Below are 18,381 nucleotides of genomic sequence, written 5' to 3'. Positions count from 1 at the left end.
AATGACTTGTATATAATCTTAATAAACTTGCATATATTTAATATATGAATGTGATTTTTTTTTGTTGTGATAAATAATTAACTCTGATGAATCACATCAATCCATCTCAATTTCAATATCAATTATCAATACTAATTTGTAAACTTTTATTTAGGTTTGTACTAACAGATAATATTCAATTTCAACGTTTAGTTTTGACATGCGAGTTTGTCATACTTCTATATCGATGATTTCTGGTTTTGACAAGAGCACTAGAAATATCAATAAATGAATATCGTTTTGTTGACAAATGATGGAGCCAAAGGGGCGTTGAAACATGTTCCATTTGATTGAGCTGTTCATGTTCCATTTAATCGAGTTGGTCATAGTATATGACCAATTTTCCATTTGATTGAGCTGATTCTAGTCCCAATTTTCCAGACTGCATTCTTCTTTCCAATGAAATTCATAATTGAACTTAATTAGTATATGACCAACTCGATTAAATGGAACATGACCAGCTCGATTAAATTGAACATGTTTCAACGCCCCTTTGGCTTCTTTATTCGGTTGGTTCTTGAATGGCAGGAATGTTTTTCCACCCATGAATGGCCTAAGGACTTTTAGTATCACTACTCCATCCTCCTTCTGATTGTTCTCTAGTATGCAGCAAATGGTCCTTTGAGTAGCCGTGAGAGTAGAGTTCAACAAATGAACATATTGCTTCAACAGCTCACTGCTCTTCTTCGTCTGTCCATATCGAATTTCCAATTTTCTGGCTTGGTAGTCTGTACAATTTGAACACGACACCAACTCCCTGTATGTTTTAGAAGCCGGAAACCATGATACTTCTTAGCTGCGGCAGAATTCAAGGCCCCAGAAACGATAGAAACAATTTGATAGGGAATGTTCAGCGCTTCGTAGAAGTGCTCAGCTTTCTTGAGCATTTCCTCATGCTTGTCCCATGAATCATTATCATTTGGGGTAGTAATACAAAACTGCTCCACCTTTTCGACAAAAAATCAAGCCCAAAGAGTATCAGAGCTTCGTTAAGACGAACACCAGCTCCTTTGAGACAGTAACCTCTACCTCCAGCAACATCAGCTATCTCAAGCAAGTCAACTAGATCCACATGATTCTTGAGATTAGATTAAGCTCTTTTCTCACCCCATGTTCGGACGGCAACATTGTTTGCCTAAAACATAAATATTATCCCATGAATTTTTCAATACAAACTCTATATTATCTAAGAAAAAATCAATAGAATTGTAAATAAAACAAACGTCGTCATTGCTAATGGGAACAGAATCATGAACAAGGTTTCCAATGGTTTCCAACTTAGAATTCAAGAGGTTTACGGTTTCCTGAGCCTCAACCTCTTTAACAGCGACTTTTTTTTTAATCTCTTTAGATTTAGAAATAAACTCGGCAGCATCTTCACCACCTCGCTTGAGTTTGGAAACTTCCGTGTTGATTTTGTTGAATTCTTTACGAAGATTCTTCAACTCAAATTGATGTTTTCGCCATTCTTTGTCGAGATTGATAACTTCATCAACTACTTCGATGCTGGCACCACGGCGACGTTGAGATTCACGAATGATTTCAGGGTTGTGACCCTTTTCTACTCGGAAGAGATTGATGTCTAACATGTTTTCAGGGTTGCGCCGCCGCCGTCTAGCAAACAGGACTGAAAATTCAATAAAACAGTTAAGTACTTTACAGAATAATTCCAAGGATGTGGTTTTATGTAAAAACTGGACTGAGAATTGCTCATACATTTTTCAGTTTGACGTCTAAGCATGATCCGCGATGTCTAACATGTTTTCTACTCAATAATTAATACACCGCGTGAGTTAAATCTCGCGGAAATACGCCTGCTTAACTCACGCTTGGCTATTTGACGGGAATGAGCAAAAACAGATGAGAGAAGAGCGGTTACCAAACTGGAATGTTTGATTTTGTGACATTTAAGTTTTCGGGTAGGGCTTGCAACGTGGTTGCTCATTCTTTGGCCCATCTAGCTTTAGACACACGAAATAGAATTTGGATAGAAGAAATCCCTTCTCAAGTGAGGGACCACTATGTAATTGACCTCTTGAATTAATAATATTATATATTTTTGATTCAGAGGTTCTAGCTCAACTAGAAAAATGCCGAAATTGTTAAGCCGGATGCCATGACCGGGGTTCGAATCCCGTACCTCCACTTGTGTGTGATATAATGACTTTGTCATTTCGTCTATCGACCAACAAATAAAAAAAAAAAAGATTCCATAAAACCGTTTAGATTTATTTATAATACAAATCAAATCAAATATATCACTTTAACTGCACTCCTTGATTTTTGCTTCCTCAACTATCTCTCACTTCCACGTTTCATTCTCTTCTCATTTCACATAAAATAGGTCAGGTCATCCCTCACCTGCTTCAGTTGAAGTTTTCTTTATGGTAACAATCTTCTTCTTCTATTTCTCTATTCTATTTCTAATTGTAATTTATAGTAAATGTGATGAATAATGCCAATACTCATAGAATTTGTGTTTTATTATGTCATACTAAATAATCCCAATTCTCTATTATATTTTGATCTGAATTGTCACGCATCCATTTACTTTTTCTAATACATTGTTATTTCCTTTGTAAAAGTAGCATCTTCATATGAATTTTGATGATGGGTTTCTTTTTCCCCACAAATTTTAGCAACGTTGTGATTTTCAAAGGTTATAATCATTCATTGTTGCAGTAATAGTTGAGTCGTAAGTTTTAATATTGTGGAGAATTTTAGTTTAATGTGTTCTAAATCAAATTTAATTATGATTATCGGACATGAAAAACCCTAATGTTGTCACATATAAATTGCTAAACTTACTTTTATAACTCTATCTGATTTTGTTCTTTGAAAATCATACCAAGGTTTCATCAATTAGATTTTACGAAGGTTTTAATAGTTGTCACGGCTATGGTGGTGGCTGTGTCATATAAATTATATAGAGAAGAATCGGCGTTAAACAACACTTAATCGAAATCACAATGATTGTAGAGACATCAAAAACCTTGACATCACGACATAAATTGTCAAACATTTTTAATTGATTTTATTCTCTAAAAATCACAAGTGTCTAGAATTAGATTTTATTTTTACTTTTTGCACTATAATTTGGTTTTCATTATGATGTTATTTATCTTTTCCATATGTTGGTGCTAGATGCCAAGTGTTAAACCAAATCCATCCGACAAAGACTCAGAACTATTTGTTGAAAATGATCCAACCGGAAGATATGGAAGATATGACGAGTTACTAGGATCGGGTGCTTGCAAAAAAGTTTATAGAGCATTTGATCAAGAAGAAGGAATAGAAGTAGCTTGGAATCAAGTTAAGCTTCGGAATTTCAGCAATGACCCTGCAATGATTGATAGACTTTACTCTGAAGTGAGATTACTTAGAAGCATGACGAACAGAAACATCATTGCACTTTATAATGTTTGGAGGGATGATGATCATAATACACTGAATTTCATCACTGAGGTTTGTACAAGTGGGAATTTGAGGGAATATAGGAAGAAACATAAGCATGTTTCTCTTCAAGCTTTGAAGAAGTGGTCTAAGCAGATTTTGAAAGGGTTGAATTATTTGCATGTGCATGATCCTTGTATCATTCATAGAGACCTCAATTGCAGTAATGTTTTTGTCAACGGAAACACCGGTCAGGTAATTTTTTTTCAAACCTTTTTATTTTGAAGTTAGTTTCAATCACGTTCGAATCATTCACCCGAGCAAGGAATGTCATGTTATAAAATTTGAATTCACTTTCTATGGTTCATTATCTCATTTTGGAACCGAAATAGTCGAATTACTTAACTGTTCTAAAGTGAACAACTCAATTTAGTAGTTAAAGTAAATAATCTGAATTGTTGATGAAAAACTCAACTGATTAGTATTTTGTTATGAATATGCATAGTTAATTTATTCACAAGGATTGAAAGTATGGTAGTTTTTCGTTTCTTTTTGTTTTCCATTGTTTATCACAAGATATCATTAGTAATGTTTTTTTTATTTCCATGAAAATTAGGTTAAGATCGGTGACTTAGGTTTGGCAATAATTGTGGGAAAGAACCATTCAGCACATTCAGTTTTAGGTACACCGGAATTTATGGCACCAGAGTTATATGAAGAGAATTACACTGAGATGGTTGACATATACTCATTCGGAATGTTAGTACTAGAGATGGTGACACGAGAGATTCCGTATAGCGAATGTGATAATGTTGCGAAGATATACAAAAAGGTGTCTTCAGGCGTGAGACCTCAATCGTTGAACAAGATAAAGGATGCTGAAGTGAAGGCTTTCATTGAAAGGTGTCTTGCTCAACCAAGGGCTAGACCTTCTGCTGATGAATTGCTAAAAGATCCTTTTTTTGATGTGTTAGATTGTGATGAAAATGGTGATGTTGATGATGAATCGGTTATTCTATGATGATGAAAATTTACACCATTTTAAGATGGTAAATCAATTTAGGGTAGGATTTGATTACTATGATGAAAATGATTACTGTGCTTAATTTTTGTACATGTGCGTGTGTGTGTGTGTTTTTTTTTTTTGTCTATGTATATGCCAATACAACTAAAGAGAAGCAATTTTAAAACTGCAAATTAATCCAATATTGGACCAAAAGAATGTCAATTGCTTCTACTAATTACGCCTTGCCTAATTTAGCATAATGTTTTCCTAAAAATCACTTTCAAGATGTGAGTTTAACCATATCCACCAAGTCGAGCACATAAGTCTCCTGCCCCAAAAAGATGCAAGCAATATGGGATCTTCCACACGGACTACTCAACAATTTAGTAAAAGAAACCCAACCTCTCATTTTTCTCGCACCAAAGTCTAACAAGATACTAAGAAAACTAGCTAAATTTGAAGGTAAAACAAATTCTCACCCCCACCACTTAAGTACATGATACCAGACCTGGCCTAAAAACGGGGAATCTAGCAAAATGGTGACAAGCCGACTCTACAGCCTCATCATAGAAAACACAAGAAACACCCCAGGGGCAATTATAATTCTCCTACAAAAGAGATTATGGTGAGTTACAATCATATCCTAAAGCGGTTGGCAAGATAAAATCTTCACCTTGAGAGGAGATCAAGAATCTGACACTCATGAAAGAAGCTGCACAATTTGTCTTGACCTCTCATCCACCTTACTAGCGCTCTTATGAAGGAACCTATAGGTAGACCTCACCAAATAAATATTAGATGAATCATTACTCCAGACCCAAAAATCAAGACCTTAAGAGAAGGCCGGACTCTCTAAAGCCGAAGCAGCTCTCCCAAAAACACAAGCTCTCACACTAAAAGATATCTCCTCCTATAATTCAGACCAACAACGAGATACCTTTCCATGTAGGAGAGGAATAACGGATCCCACCAAAACGACCTCCCAAATTGAAAAAAATACTAACTGGGACCTATACCTAGCAGTCAAAATATCATGCCACGGAACTTGGCTCTCTAAAATTAACCTCCAACACCACTTGCGTAAGAGAAGAAATTAGCAAGGGGAACGTCCCTAACCCTAAGCCCTCCTCTACACTTTGTCTTTAAAGTAAAGGTAGATGATGAGAATAGAATTCAGAGCAAAATTCAAGAGAACCACCCTATCTCCGAGACTAACATGTTTATTACTCCACAAATCAAGCCAGTTAGAAATGAGGTTAACGAGAGGCTCCCAAGTTACTTCCCTACGAGGGTTAGCCCCGACCGGGAGACCAAGATACTTAAAACTGAGGGACCCAAGTTTTCTTCAAGAAGTGTTTCGCACAACACAAGAAGGGAGTAACACATCGACCTTTATGATTATGACACTACTTAAGCAAAGTTAACCCTCTGCCTTGAAGCTACCTCAAAACACTTGAGAATCGTCTTAAGAGTCCAAAGGTTTTCCATTGTAGTTAATACAATAATGGTATTGGTATATATGAAAAATAGAAATATAAGTTAATACATAATAAATATTCTGACACAATATAAACAAATAATCAATCAATACAATAAAAAACTGCTAGCAAAAAAGAGCAGAACATTTACAGCAATGAAATGCTTCATCAGCTACAATACATAATTTAGCATAACCACTGATAAGGACAAATTTCAGTTTTCATAGTAACAAAAGGGAGATATTCTGTGAATTTCCCTATAAAATAAGAGGAGAAACCTCCTAGTGTCAAATTTGTCTGCTTTATTAGCAAAGAAAGGAACCAATATAACACAAATATTTGGAAAAGAATTCGCAAAACCACGTGGAAGCAGCTAGCTGGTAAATCCATTTGGTTTTCCACACTCAAAACATATTCAGATTCTTGCTTCTGCATCTCTAACCTTTCTTTGATTCAAACCAGCTACAAATACTTTCTAAAGTATAACAATGGACGCCAAAATACTTGGTCCAAAAATTACAGATCATCGAAGGCTTCGCATAGAAGATTTTCCATACAAGCTAGCATAAACAATCCTTGTTCGGAACACGAGAAACATGCTTAACCCTGCCGCAACAATGCATAATCCTGCCATGATAGTGGATGTCAGGAAGAAGCATATGGAACCTTCGCACTTTGGCGCATCACCAACATTAAGCGCACTAGATACGAACGATGCTATATTCAGGTGTTGGCCACCATGAGCTTGTTTCTCTGCTTCATAATCATAGATCCTACTAGCAATGAGACTAGAGAAGACAAGAGTTCCAACAGGGTTTGCTAGAGTGATGAAATTGTATAATGCACCAAAGTTTCTTAAGCCAAATAATTCAGAGGCTGTAGCTGGAACAACCGCCCAATGAGCACCGTAACCAAGTCCAACTAATAAAGTGCCAACGTACATTGAACCTGGCCATCCCATGCCAATGAAAAGATGACCAACAGTCATAACTAGTTGAAATACAGCTAATGCAGCTGGTCTTGGAAATGTATGATCCCTGCTCAGTAAAACACATTGGAATTAAAAAAACTATGTTAGAAATCTTGATAAGATTATGGCCTTCTGGATAAACAGCTTAATCAAGCGCTTATCAAATAAGTTTGTATGTATAAGCTACTTCTATAACAAAAGATAAAATATAATCAAACTGTTTTTATATATAGGTTATGAGCTCTTATCATAAGCCATCCTAGAGAGCTTAAGGAAATAAGTTGAGACAGCTTATAAACATGTCATCAGCTGTTTCTATAAGCTCTCCCAAACAACCTCATAAGTGTTTATGCTCGTAAATAAGCTCAAATAAGCCAATCTACACTGAACCTATAAAGCCAACCTAAGGTCTCAATCAATTTTCTTTCTGTTTTTAGTTTTAAATAGAAAAATGTCACATCATGTTTCACTTTGTTTCTTGTTTCAAAGTTTTGTATAGGTAACACTGAACAATACAAAGAAAGTTTTCATGGTTTCCACTATAGAACTTCAGAAACAAGAAACAGGTGAAAACATGCAATAAACATTTAATAAAAAACATTATCTGAAACAAAACATGCAATAAATATTTAATAAAAAACATTATCTGAAACAAAACAAGCTATAAATATTTAATCAGTGTGTGAATGAACTGCTTCTTACTTGACAACAATCTCAGATATGTAGCCTCCACCAACACGTCCAAGAAAGTTCCAAATACTGATCATGGAGACGAAAATATGTGCATTGTCATATCCCAAAGACTGGCTCATCTGACCGAGATTGTCAATTACAGTCAACCCAGATCCAGAACCCAAGACCATGGAAATGAATAGAAGCCAAAAATCTGCTTTAATCAAAGCTTGCATCAAGGTAAAATCTTCTCCTCTATGTGGTCCTCTCCTTCTCTTAACCCTCACAGCTCCTTCTGCAGCCGCTTGCAGCAGTCTTGATTGTAATTGCGCTATACGTTTCTGCCTTTCCGACGCAGGGAGCAAGTCCACTTCCTTAGGCTTCTCATCTTCCAACTCACTTAATATTACTTCATCTGAATAATTTTGAGATTGTCCTGGTGTTTCTGGGAGAAGTGCTTCTTCCTCTAGAGTTTTTTCCGCAGAGCCGAAAGTTAATGACAATGGAATTATAATTGGAACAATGAGGATCAGAAAGAGGATGATAGTAAAAATTGTGATAACAGTTTCACTCAGATCAACTAAATCTTGAACAACCATAACTCCCATCAAATAAGCAGCCAACAAGAGACATACACCATAAACAAATGTGAAAGATTTTCCATCCGACGGCCGCACTTGTTTGTGACCTCCGACCGGTCTAACAATGAACATAAGACCTATTCCTACCAATGCTGGACCAACAGCAACCATGAATATTAATGATGCGTGATCAGGGGAATGGATAACTGCATATATTTGAGTCAATATTGCACCACTCAATCCAGCAAAGCCCTTTAGAATTCCAACCACGGGACCCCGGCTTTTCGGGAAATTTTGAACACAAGAAACCAAAGAAACTGTGTTGAAGTAGGTTTCACCGTTTGTTCCCACAAATATAAGAATACACATCTGCACACCAATAACAACTAATCATATAACTTGAACAAGGTACATAAATATATTAAAAGACACCTCTTAATGTAATAAAGATGTATATGTATATGGTTAATAGGTTATTATATAATGACGATTACATTGTCCTCAAATATACACTTACAACACCTTGACACATCAATGAGACTGGTGGGTATTAACTAACTTTTGATCTTTAGGAGACATCAACTATAAGAAATCAGTACTAGGGACAACCTGGCAGCACCAAGACCTCAGATTGAAGGAGTGGCCAGTGTCCGACCCGTGTCAGTGTTTGACACAACACTGACACATGTGGTTATATATACAATCACTAATATTTTGTTAAATTATTATCAATGTCTACATGTCAATGTTGTGTCTAGTCTTCATGTCTAAGTCAGTGTTTCATAGGGGATAACTGGATAAGGGTCTCTCCCCAGCTTTCTTGTATTAGGGTTTTACCTGCAATGTTGTCATTGGCAGATGGCAGATGGATGCAATTCCGGAATATAAAAATGGGATTGTGACTTACGGCGCTACCATGTGAGTGATGCTACACTACACAAATTATATGGAGACTGGCACAAAATATGCCACACCATTCCATCATAGTTGCTAATTAACAACACTACTTTTATGTGCTCAGGTCAAACAAACTTAAAATCTTCATTTTGAAACATGGGATTGCGAATTACGGCACCCCATGGAAAATGGTGCTTCACAAACTGCCTATGGCAGCCAGCACGAAATCCACCACGCCATTCTATCGTGGCCACGAACACTACCTTCTTGTTCAAGTCTAGCAAACTCAATCTTTATTTTAAAACAAGGGATTTCAACTTATAGCATCGCTGAAGAAAGTGACGCTTAACAAATTGCATGTGGTGGCTGTAACGAAATCCACCACGCCATTCTGCTATGGCCTCTATTTAATAACACTACGTTCATGTGATCAGGTTAAACAAATTCAAAATCCTTATTTTGAATATTTTGCCCAACCGCCAAACTACATCTAAAACCAAGACCAAAACCAAAACTGCACATGCCTAGATCAGCAGCCTTCCCCAAAATTTGTTAGCATCCGCCATTATTATATGGGGGCACTACTCGAGTCCAAACATAAAGTAGAACCAAGATACAACTTTTAGGTACTATGTTGCCAAGTGTGACATATTAAATCAAAACTTTCTCAAGGAATCTTGGACAGTAATTAAAATTTATTACATAATCAATAATCAATTCTCGAGTTCAGTTAACCAAAAAAACACTTGAAAAAGAAAAGCAGTGCAGCATAATCCAAAACAAGATTAATTCTGTAAATTGTGACCAAGATTTAGCATCATGTCACATGATCACATGGGAGACAGCTAACAGACACAGCCAACAACCAAATTGAGTAAAGTTAAAATCAATTAATTATAAAAGTTTTTAGTCAGCTTAAGATACAAATTGTTGCAACATGTATACCATTACATCTGGAGGGAAAATTTTCAAAATCTAAAGTATATTAAACCATTCTTTCATTTTTTTTCTTCTTCTTCAGTATGCTGTAAATCATTACACTGGTAAAGTAATAGTAATTGTAAGGTGAAACAGTCAAAAGCATAAAAAAGAATATACATCTATTTGTTACCATCATGTAGAAAGAAAAAAAAGTGATGGAAAAATTTCACATGCCAAAATTCAGAAAAGAGAAATGGAATATTCATTTAAGTGGATTTGTCTGTAAAGTAACCTTCCTGTCACTGTTAGATTTAAAGTCCCTTCTTTTTCCATATTGAAGAAACAAAACAACCCTTTATTCCAGATATTATGGTCCTAAAGTTTCTTTAATGAAAAAGTTGCATTTTCATATATAGTAGAATTAGGTAGACATAAAACCCATGAATGATCAACCAAAAAAACTGGAAAAACTCATTTTAACGAGAAGAAAAAGAGATTATGTTATGTGCTTATTTGGTTTGACAATGAGTTTGACAGAATCACGATAGTGTACCACCACCATCGTGATTTTGGCAAAAGTTACATACTCAACAAAATCACGCTGTCACCGTGATTTCACGAAATTCATAGTAAATCCAAACATACTCAAAAAATCAGTTACACAAAAAATTTGGAACCACATGAAATTAATTACTAAAAAACAAAAAATCAAAATTTCAAATAATCAAAATTGTACAATAAATACTAATTTGATGATGAATGAAGCAACAAAATTTATCAAAAAATGAATGAAACAAACAAATAAATAACAGATAGTTACTATCTTATGATTGAAAGTAACAGAAACAAACCCCAACAAAAAAAGAGTCAAACTTTAAACACAAAAAATAAATTCAATCATCCAAAAAATTCCAAAAAAAAAGTAAAAAAAAAAAAAAAAAAACTTACAGCCCATAAAGGAAGAACAGGAACTTTACTAGTAACAATAAGCCAAACCCAGCCATAACCAACAAGATTCAAAGAAGCTCCAATAAATAACGCAGCCCAAATAGGTAAAATTTCACACAAAACACCAGTTAAAAAACCAACACAATCACCAAGGTCTTTTGCAACACCTAACATAGCAAGTTGTTTTTGATTATAATTTAATGAACTTTTTATAACTGGTGATATGCTTCCAAATAAATATCCTATACCAGCCCATGATTGTAACCACATTGCTCCTACAAAAACAAACCATCTACTTTTGTATAGGGTTACAAATTTCTCTTTTAATGTACTCATTTTTCAAAGATTGTTCAATCAATTTACAAAGTTTTTGTGTTTTGTGAAGATGATGAAGATTTTGATCTGTAATAAAAGGGTTGGATATTGATTGAAGGGAGGGAGGGAGGGAGGGAGGGGCAGAAAAGAGGGATTTGTATATGAGCTGGCGATGATTGTTTTTTTCCTCATTAAGATCTTATTATAGATATAAAAATAAAAAACTATAATCTTGTGGAAATTTTGTACAAATATTTTAATCATTGGTTTTTATTTTATTATTTAAAGTAATCTAATTCATATTCACTTTAAAGTGAATGAATTCGTCCCTGTAAGTTTAGCTCGTAGATGTATGTATGGTTGGAGTTCGAACCCCAAATATTTCACTTCTCCATGTATAAAATCTCTAAGTTTCAGCCACTATACTGCTTAATAAAAAAAGTGTTTGAAAATGTTTGAATTCGACCCCGATCTCTAAAGAGTGTTTGAGTTCGAATAGTGATTTATATGTATAGTATCTAATGTCTCTATCAATTGAGTTAAGTTTACGAATGTTCGTTAGTTTTAATTTTATTTTTCATTTTTTAATAAGTTAAACTAGTTCATCTATTGATATTGTCGAAATTGAATATAAAACATTGAGGATAAACACACTCTAAGATCCTAAGTCAATACTATCATGCCAAACCAAATCGCTAGTGGAAATTTTGTACAAATATTTTAATCATTTGATTTAATTTAATTTAGTGACTTTTTGTTTTCATATTGAGTAAAATATTAATATTAATTTCGTGTGTGAAGTTATGTCATTTTTTTTGGTAGTGTAAGTTATGTCATTTACTACTACGGATCATACTATTTGATTTTGATTTGTCTTTATCATCTTTAATTATTTTATATAGACAAATTGTTATGGACCAATGACACATATTTGACGGAACCTTAAGTACTAATAGGACAAATATCACAAACATATACGACTATTTATTACTTATCAATGAAAAAATAAAGACTGTTATTTACTTTCATTTATTTATAAGACAAAATTGAGAGAAAGTACACGTTTTAAAAGGGAAATAAATTGTACTATTTTCGTCTAATTTTAATTGTCGTATTTAGATTGTATGTAGTTTTTAATGAAATGATTAATTGAGTTGATTTTATTTGTAACATCTGCTATGACTTAGAACGTCATATTTTAGGATGGGGACAAGGAGCCCATAATAAGGATGTCGCCTAAACATTTGAAGGAAACCTGTTCCACCTTATCCTCAATAGTCGCCAAAACATATGACGCTGAAACCTTTAGGCGGAACATTCGGATAAGATAAGACATGCGCGCGCTTCGCTACAGGTAATTGATCGAATGTGCATGCAAAGGTTGTTATGAAAAAAGGCCAAAGAGAGCTGTAAATAACAACATTGGGATCATTCTCAAGGCATTACCTATTCTGATACAGAAAAACCCTAATCGTTTAGTTCCTTTATCGTTGGGCTTTCATATTGTACTCACTGCAAGTGCATTTGGCGCCCACCGTAGGGCCTCGGTAAAATTAACCTAGACCGCACTTACCAAACCTAAAACCTTTATGGTTGTTTCAAGAATGATGGATGGTTTGGGAAGAGCAAACATAGACCCATACGTTGTGGCGGCGATGCAAATCCAATTAGAACAATTGCAACAACAAAACAAAGCCTTGCATGATTCCATGACCACAATTCAGCAGCAACAACAAGAGCTCAGTCATGGTGAGAACCATCAAGAGGAGACGAAGGAGCTAGACCTTAACCTCTGTTAGCTGAAATTTGGAACGCCTTCATTCCAAATAACTTCAAAGCACCATTGTTGTTCTCCTTTGATGGATGAAGCAATCCATTAGAGCATATCATTAAATTCAATGCCCTAATGGCGATCATCGGAGCCACATAATCACTCAAGTGCAAACTGTTGTCAAGAACCCTCAAGGAGGCCACCTCGCGATGGCATATGAAACTTTCCCGATTTTCTGTCGTAGGATACCAAGACATGATACGAAAGTTGATCCATCAATTCTCGGCCAGTAAACATCTTAAAATATCCACTGCCAACCTCTTCAATATCTGGCAGGGACAAAATGAGCCTCTGTGTGTGTATATCACTTGTTTTAATGATGCAACAATCAAGGTTGTTTTAATATGGCTTGAGGGTGGGCCAGTTCAACGAATCCCTTGCCCAAAACCTGCAGATTCGATGGAAGAAATAATCTCGAGGGTGGAATGTTATATCAAAGGCGAGGAGAACAACGTTGAGAAGAAGGCCAAAGACACGAAAGAAAGTAATATTATTTAAGACCAGATAAGGAATTATTGTCCGCCCCCAGTTCGAGACAGAGGGACATTCAAAATAAATGAGAGGAGGACACCAGAAAGATAGTCAGGATGGAGCAAATCTTCCATGAAGTTTACCATTAAAAGATAGTCAGGGATCCTCCAGTATCAAATGCAACGATGATGGGGTCAAATCCAGAAGGATTGTGAAAATACCATAGGATCAAAGGACACACCACTGATGACTCCATCAATTTGAAGAGAGAAATTGAAAGGTTGATCTAGAATGGTCATTTGAGAGGCTACATCAAAAGAAATCAGGACGAATATCGTGATTTTAGAGGAGAACAAGCGAGGCATGGCAACAAAACCCATACCCGCGGTTACCCGCCCGAACCAAACCCAATTTGACGGGTTTTCCCCGTTTTGACTGGGTTTGGGTATGGGTATGGGTTTTCCCCGATTTCAAAACACGGGTATGGAACGGGTAACGGGTATATAGGTACCCACCCCGAACCCATACCCATAACCGTCCCAAATGTAAAAAATTACTTTATGTTGATATGTCATGTTAATAAAAAACTACCATTGATAATTAAATGATCAACTAAATCATTCCGCCTAACAAATGTTAAAGTGAGCATATCGTTGGATAATGTATTTACAACGTTGCTCTTGGGGATGCAAAAAAACTTCTATTTTTTATCAAAAAAATTATTCGATACGGGGATAGGGATGGGGTGGGGATACCCGAACCCGTCGGGGACGAGGATGAGATTCAATTTCTCATCCCTGTTGGGTATGGGTAGGGTAACAGGTAAGTATATGAGAATCGGGTATGGGGATGGGGAAGGTAAAACCCGTTCCCACCCCGCCCCATTGCCATGCCTAGGCGATAGGCACGAAAGACAGAGATCCTGAACCAAACTAAAACATCCAGGAGCAACATACCCTAAACACCATCGTTGTAGGCTTTGCCGAAGGAGGGGAATCAAGCTCATCTTTAAAAATGTATGTCTGGCAAGTTATGTTTGTTGAGAATAACTACAATGAATCACCCACAAACGACCTCGATGTTTATTACTGGATAAAATTGTAAAAACCATAATAATTACAAACAACTTTAATACAAATATCAATTTTCTTAATTCCCGTAATTTTAGTAAAATGGTCTTATATACAGGGACATGGGTAGTAATAAGTAAAGAACTCTCATTGGAGATGCTCTAATGACCTCAACCTATTAAGGACCTTCATCGAAGGAAGACAAACATGAGCAGTACCTATTAGTTACGACAACTATATAAATACCCTCTCTCTCTTCAGCAACTAACGAGTCCCACGATTAAAATAGAAAAGAAAGTAGATTAAAGTTGGTCTCACCATCTAAAACTTAAGTGATTCTTGCTAATTTCAATTTCTTTTTATCTATTTTCTAAATGCACGTATTAAAGTACATATTGGTGGATTTATTTAAATATTTTTTTAGTTTATTACCATTGGAGTCATTAAATCTTTAATAAGTACTTTTATTAAAACATTATAAATAAATAATGTATACAAATGAGATTCAGTTAAGTACTTAAAAATTAGTACCTCCGTCCCTAATTATAAGATCTTTTTGAAAAAAAAAAATTGTCCCTTTTTATAAGACCTATTTGCTATTTTCAACTACATTAATTATTTATTTACATACATGCCCCTATTTATTATACATCTTTTTCTTGAATCAGCAATAAATAGCATATGGAAAATATAAACAATCACTCTTAAGTCTTAAGGTAGTATTATAGATGCTCTAACAAGACTTAAAAGAAAATTTTATTTTGTTTTTTTGGTACAAAATAAACTATACTAGTATTTTACTAGGGTTAAAAAAAACGTGCTTTTGTTTTGTGTGTGACGGGAATCTCTCAGAAAAACAAAACAAAACGAAGCGTGTCGTTGTACCCAAAAAGATATGAAGCGTGTTCCTCGTGATAACGTCAACATCCATAAATTATCATCATATTTATTAAGCAATTAATAAGATGACTTATTCGGCTCCTGTAAAAATAAAATGACTTACTATTTGGTAAAATAATGACTTATAAAATGAATTTTTAAGTTGACAATATTTCCCTTATACCGTACGGTTCAGTGCAAAAGTTATCCGAATTCATCTCAAAATATCCTTAAAAAAAATTTATAAAATGGAAAATTAATTGAACATTTGGTGCTCTATTGTCACAATGACGTCCCGGGAGTATGCAAAGGTTCAACCAAGCATGGATTTAATTTGGATGGAGGCTACTACGTGATAAACTACCAACAAAATTAAATTTGGCTTTCTGTGGTATCTTTTCAGCAGATGCACGGTTATGTGTAGCTGGGTGTGATCATGTTGAAGATGCTTAACACATTTGTTTCTCACGTGTCCATCTCTGGCGTCCATTTGACCGTTGGTGTGAGTGTGGATTGGTTTTGATGGGGTCGATACTCAGGTTATTTCTGATCACTTCACCCAATTTACTTATTACACAGGTGGAATGAAAGTGCGACGCTCGTTCCTTCAAATCATTTGGCTCTTGTGTATTTGGGTTTTGTGCAACGAACGCAATAATAGGTTATTCAAGAATCAGGAATGTCCTAGCTTTCAGTTACTATACAAAGTAAAGTCTTATTCATTATGGTGGTTGAAAGCTAAAAATTTTACTTTTTTATGGCACTCGGTTGTGCTGGTCGAGCCCCCTAATGTGTTTGAGCATCTACTAGCACTGTTGTTATTATTGTGACAAACTGTTTGTACTTTTGATAGTCTCTTCGGTACATCTTGCGCTGAGAAGATTGTTTTGTTAATAGTTGGGGTTTTCAAAACCGAACCAACCCAATAGAAACCGCAAACCAAACCAATCCAAACCGAAACCGCAAAAAACCGCACTTGGTTCGGATGAATTCGGATGACTTTTGCACTGAACCGCACAGTTCAGTTCGGTTTGCGATTTGCATCTCAGCAACCAAACCAAACCGCAAGAATAATCAATATTACTTAAACTTGTACCGGCCCAATTACATAGCCCAAGAATAATCTTTTTTGATTTGATTTTTCCATTGTTGCACCATCAGGTTTGATTCTAATTCCTTTCCATCTCCTTCAATTCATTTCCAATGATGAATTTGTTTCCTTTTCTTCCCAATAATTTGTTTCTTCTTAATTTTACCTATTTTGATATAAGTTTTGTTTGAATTTAACCTGGTTAGTTATAATTTGTATGTAACTTTATGCATTGTGTATATATGTTGTGATGAGTGACTTTATAATTTTTATGTAACTTTATACACTTGTTTTGTTTCCTCTTATGAGTAATGAGTGACAATGATTCCATGATATTTTTGTTTAATTGTGCTTCGATCAGCCATATTTGATTTTTGACATAAGTTGTGTTTGATTTTAATCTGGTTCGTTATAATTTTACCTATTTTGATCAGCCATATAACTTTGGTGGTGTGTTCTACCAGTTTATGACACAGGTAATACATGATTATATTAAGGGCAGAACAATATATTGTTGGTATTGAAAATAAAAGTTTGGGATCTATGCATTCATGTATAGTCATATTTTATCATCTAAACAGCAAAATAAAATGTCCCATGTTTATTTTGTAACAAGTTGGCAATATTAGAGTTAATGTAATATATTTTTTTATCTCGCGATAAATTGTACCAACTGAACCAATCCAAGTCACGTTGGTTTGGTTTGGTTTGGTTTGGTTTGAATGACTTTTTAAAAATCAACCGAATCAAACCAAACAGCATGTTTTTTTATATCGCGGTTTAGATGACTTTTATGCTCAAAACCGAACCAAACCGCACCGCGAACATCCTTAGTTAATAGTAGATAATCCATTTTGTTTGTTAAAAAAAAAAAATGACGAAAATAGTCTCCTTTTTCTTTTTTGAATTGATCTGTTTGATTATTTAAGTATTATATTTGTTGCAATCTTTGGGGGTGTATTAGACTAGGATTTTAAAGGATAATTTTTGCTTAAAAAAGTCTCAAGGATTTTAAAAGACTATCAGGATCTACAATTTGGATTTCAATGGATTTACATCACAAGATTTTAAAGGATTGGAAATGATATTATGAATTTATAAGATTTCAAAAGATTTTATGAATTCTTAAAAACTCGTTGAAAAGAAATTATTAGAACACACTCTTTATCATAATATTCTCAATATAAACTCTTATTTTTTATTTTTATTTTTATGAAAGATAGAGAGAGGGAGAGAGGAGAGAGAGAAGGGAGAGAAGAGAGAGGAAGAGAAGAGAGAGAGTAAAATTTTAAAAGAAAAACAATCCTAACAAATCTCATGTTTTTATGAAATACTTTTTCATGCTAAAATTTCACTAGAAAATCCCACAAAATCCATCAAAATTTAATTTATTAAACAATCCTTCAAAATTTGAATGATTTTGAATACCACAAGACTTTTTTTAAGTGATGAAAAATCTTGATTGAATACCTCAAAGACTTTTTTAAAATGGCAAAGAGTCTTGATTAAATACCACAAGACTTTTTTTAAATTGCAAAGAGTTTTGATTGAATATCACAAGACTTTTTCATAATTAAAAAGTCTTTTAAAATCCATCAGAATCATATTCCAATACATCCCCCTTAATCACAATCTAGTTTTCCTTAAAAAAAAAATCTCAATTTTTTTTTTCAATCACAAAAAGACGATCTGAAATTTTTTTAACAACATTACATTCAATATACCAACGTGTCAAAATTAAATTATATATGGAGAATGATAACTAGTACCCCAATGATGTTTTTATAAAAAAAAAAATTGTGTAATAATTATTTGATCAA

General features: G+C 34.6%; 2 protein-coding genes and 1 pseudogene across 2 annotated transcripts; 1 reads left to right on the top strand and 2 right to left on the bottom strand.

Annotated features, from left to right (window-relative positions):
- Positions 1–166: 166 nt before the first annotated feature.
- Positions 167–2,131, bottom strand: LOC25497807 (serine--tRNA ligase, cytoplasmic-like; annotated as a pseudogene).
- A 176-nt stretch (positions 2,132–2,307) lies between these two features.
- On the top strand, positions 2,308–4,638 carry LOC25497806 (probable serine/threonine-protein kinase WNK11). Its single transcript, XM_013592526.3, has 3 exons — positions 2,308–2,426; positions 3,184–3,687; positions 4,049–4,638. The coding sequence occupies exons 1-3, from the start codon at positions 2,424–2,426 to the stop codon at positions 4,451–4,453; spliced, it is 912 nt and encodes a 303-aa protein (XP_013447980.2). The 5' UTR covers positions 2,308–2,423; the 3' UTR covers positions 4,454–4,638.
- A 1,369-nt stretch (positions 4,639–6,007) lies between these two features.
- Positions 6,008–11,359, bottom strand: LOC25497805 (protein NUCLEAR FUSION DEFECTIVE 4). The gene is made up of 3 exons (XM_013592525.3): positions 10,906–11,359; positions 7,589–8,508; positions 6,008–6,953 (listed from the first exon to the last, which is right to left on the bottom strand). The coding sequence occupies exons 1-3, from the start codon at positions 11,239–11,241 to the stop codon at positions 6,440–6,442; spliced, it is 1,770 nt and encodes a 589-aa protein (XP_013447979.1). The 5' UTR covers positions 11,242–11,359; the 3' UTR covers positions 6,008–6,439.
- Between the last annotated feature and the right edge of the window lie 7,022 nt (positions 11,360–18,381).

Source organism: Medicago truncatula, chromosome 7, assembly GCF_003473485.1.
Source record: "Medicago truncatula cultivar Jemalong A17 chromosome 7, MtrunA17r5.0-ANR, whole genome shotgun sequence".
Classification (NCBI taxonomy): domain Eukaryota; kingdom Viridiplantae; phylum Streptophyta; class Magnoliopsida; order Fabales; family Fabaceae; genus Medicago; species Medicago truncatula.
Note: the sequence above shows the minus strand (reverse complement) of the source record. Positions and strands in the feature narration are given on the sequence as shown.

What these genes read in the sequence shown, in the direction of transcription:
- LOC25497805 (XM_013592525.3), bottom strand. Translation starts at nt 11,241, where the DNA reads ATGAGTACATTAAAAGAGAAATTTGTAACCCTATACAAAAGTAGATGG. An exon ending in CTGTTCTTCCTTTATGGGCT is followed by an intron (nt 8,509 to 10,905) that starts GTAAGTTTTTTT and finishes ATTGGTGTGCAG; the next exon opens with ATGTGTATTCTTATATTTGT. An exon ending in ATATCTGAGATTGTTGTCAA is followed by an intron (nt 6,954 to 7,588) that starts GTAAGAAGCAGT and finishes TTTACTGAGCAG; the next exon opens with GGATCATACATTTCCAAGAC.
- LOC25497806 (XM_013592526.3), top strand. An exon ending in TCAACGGAAACACCGGTCAG is followed by an intron (nt 3,688 to 4,048) that starts GTAATTTTTTTT and finishes CATGAAAATTAG; the next exon opens with GTTAAGATCGGTGACTTAGG.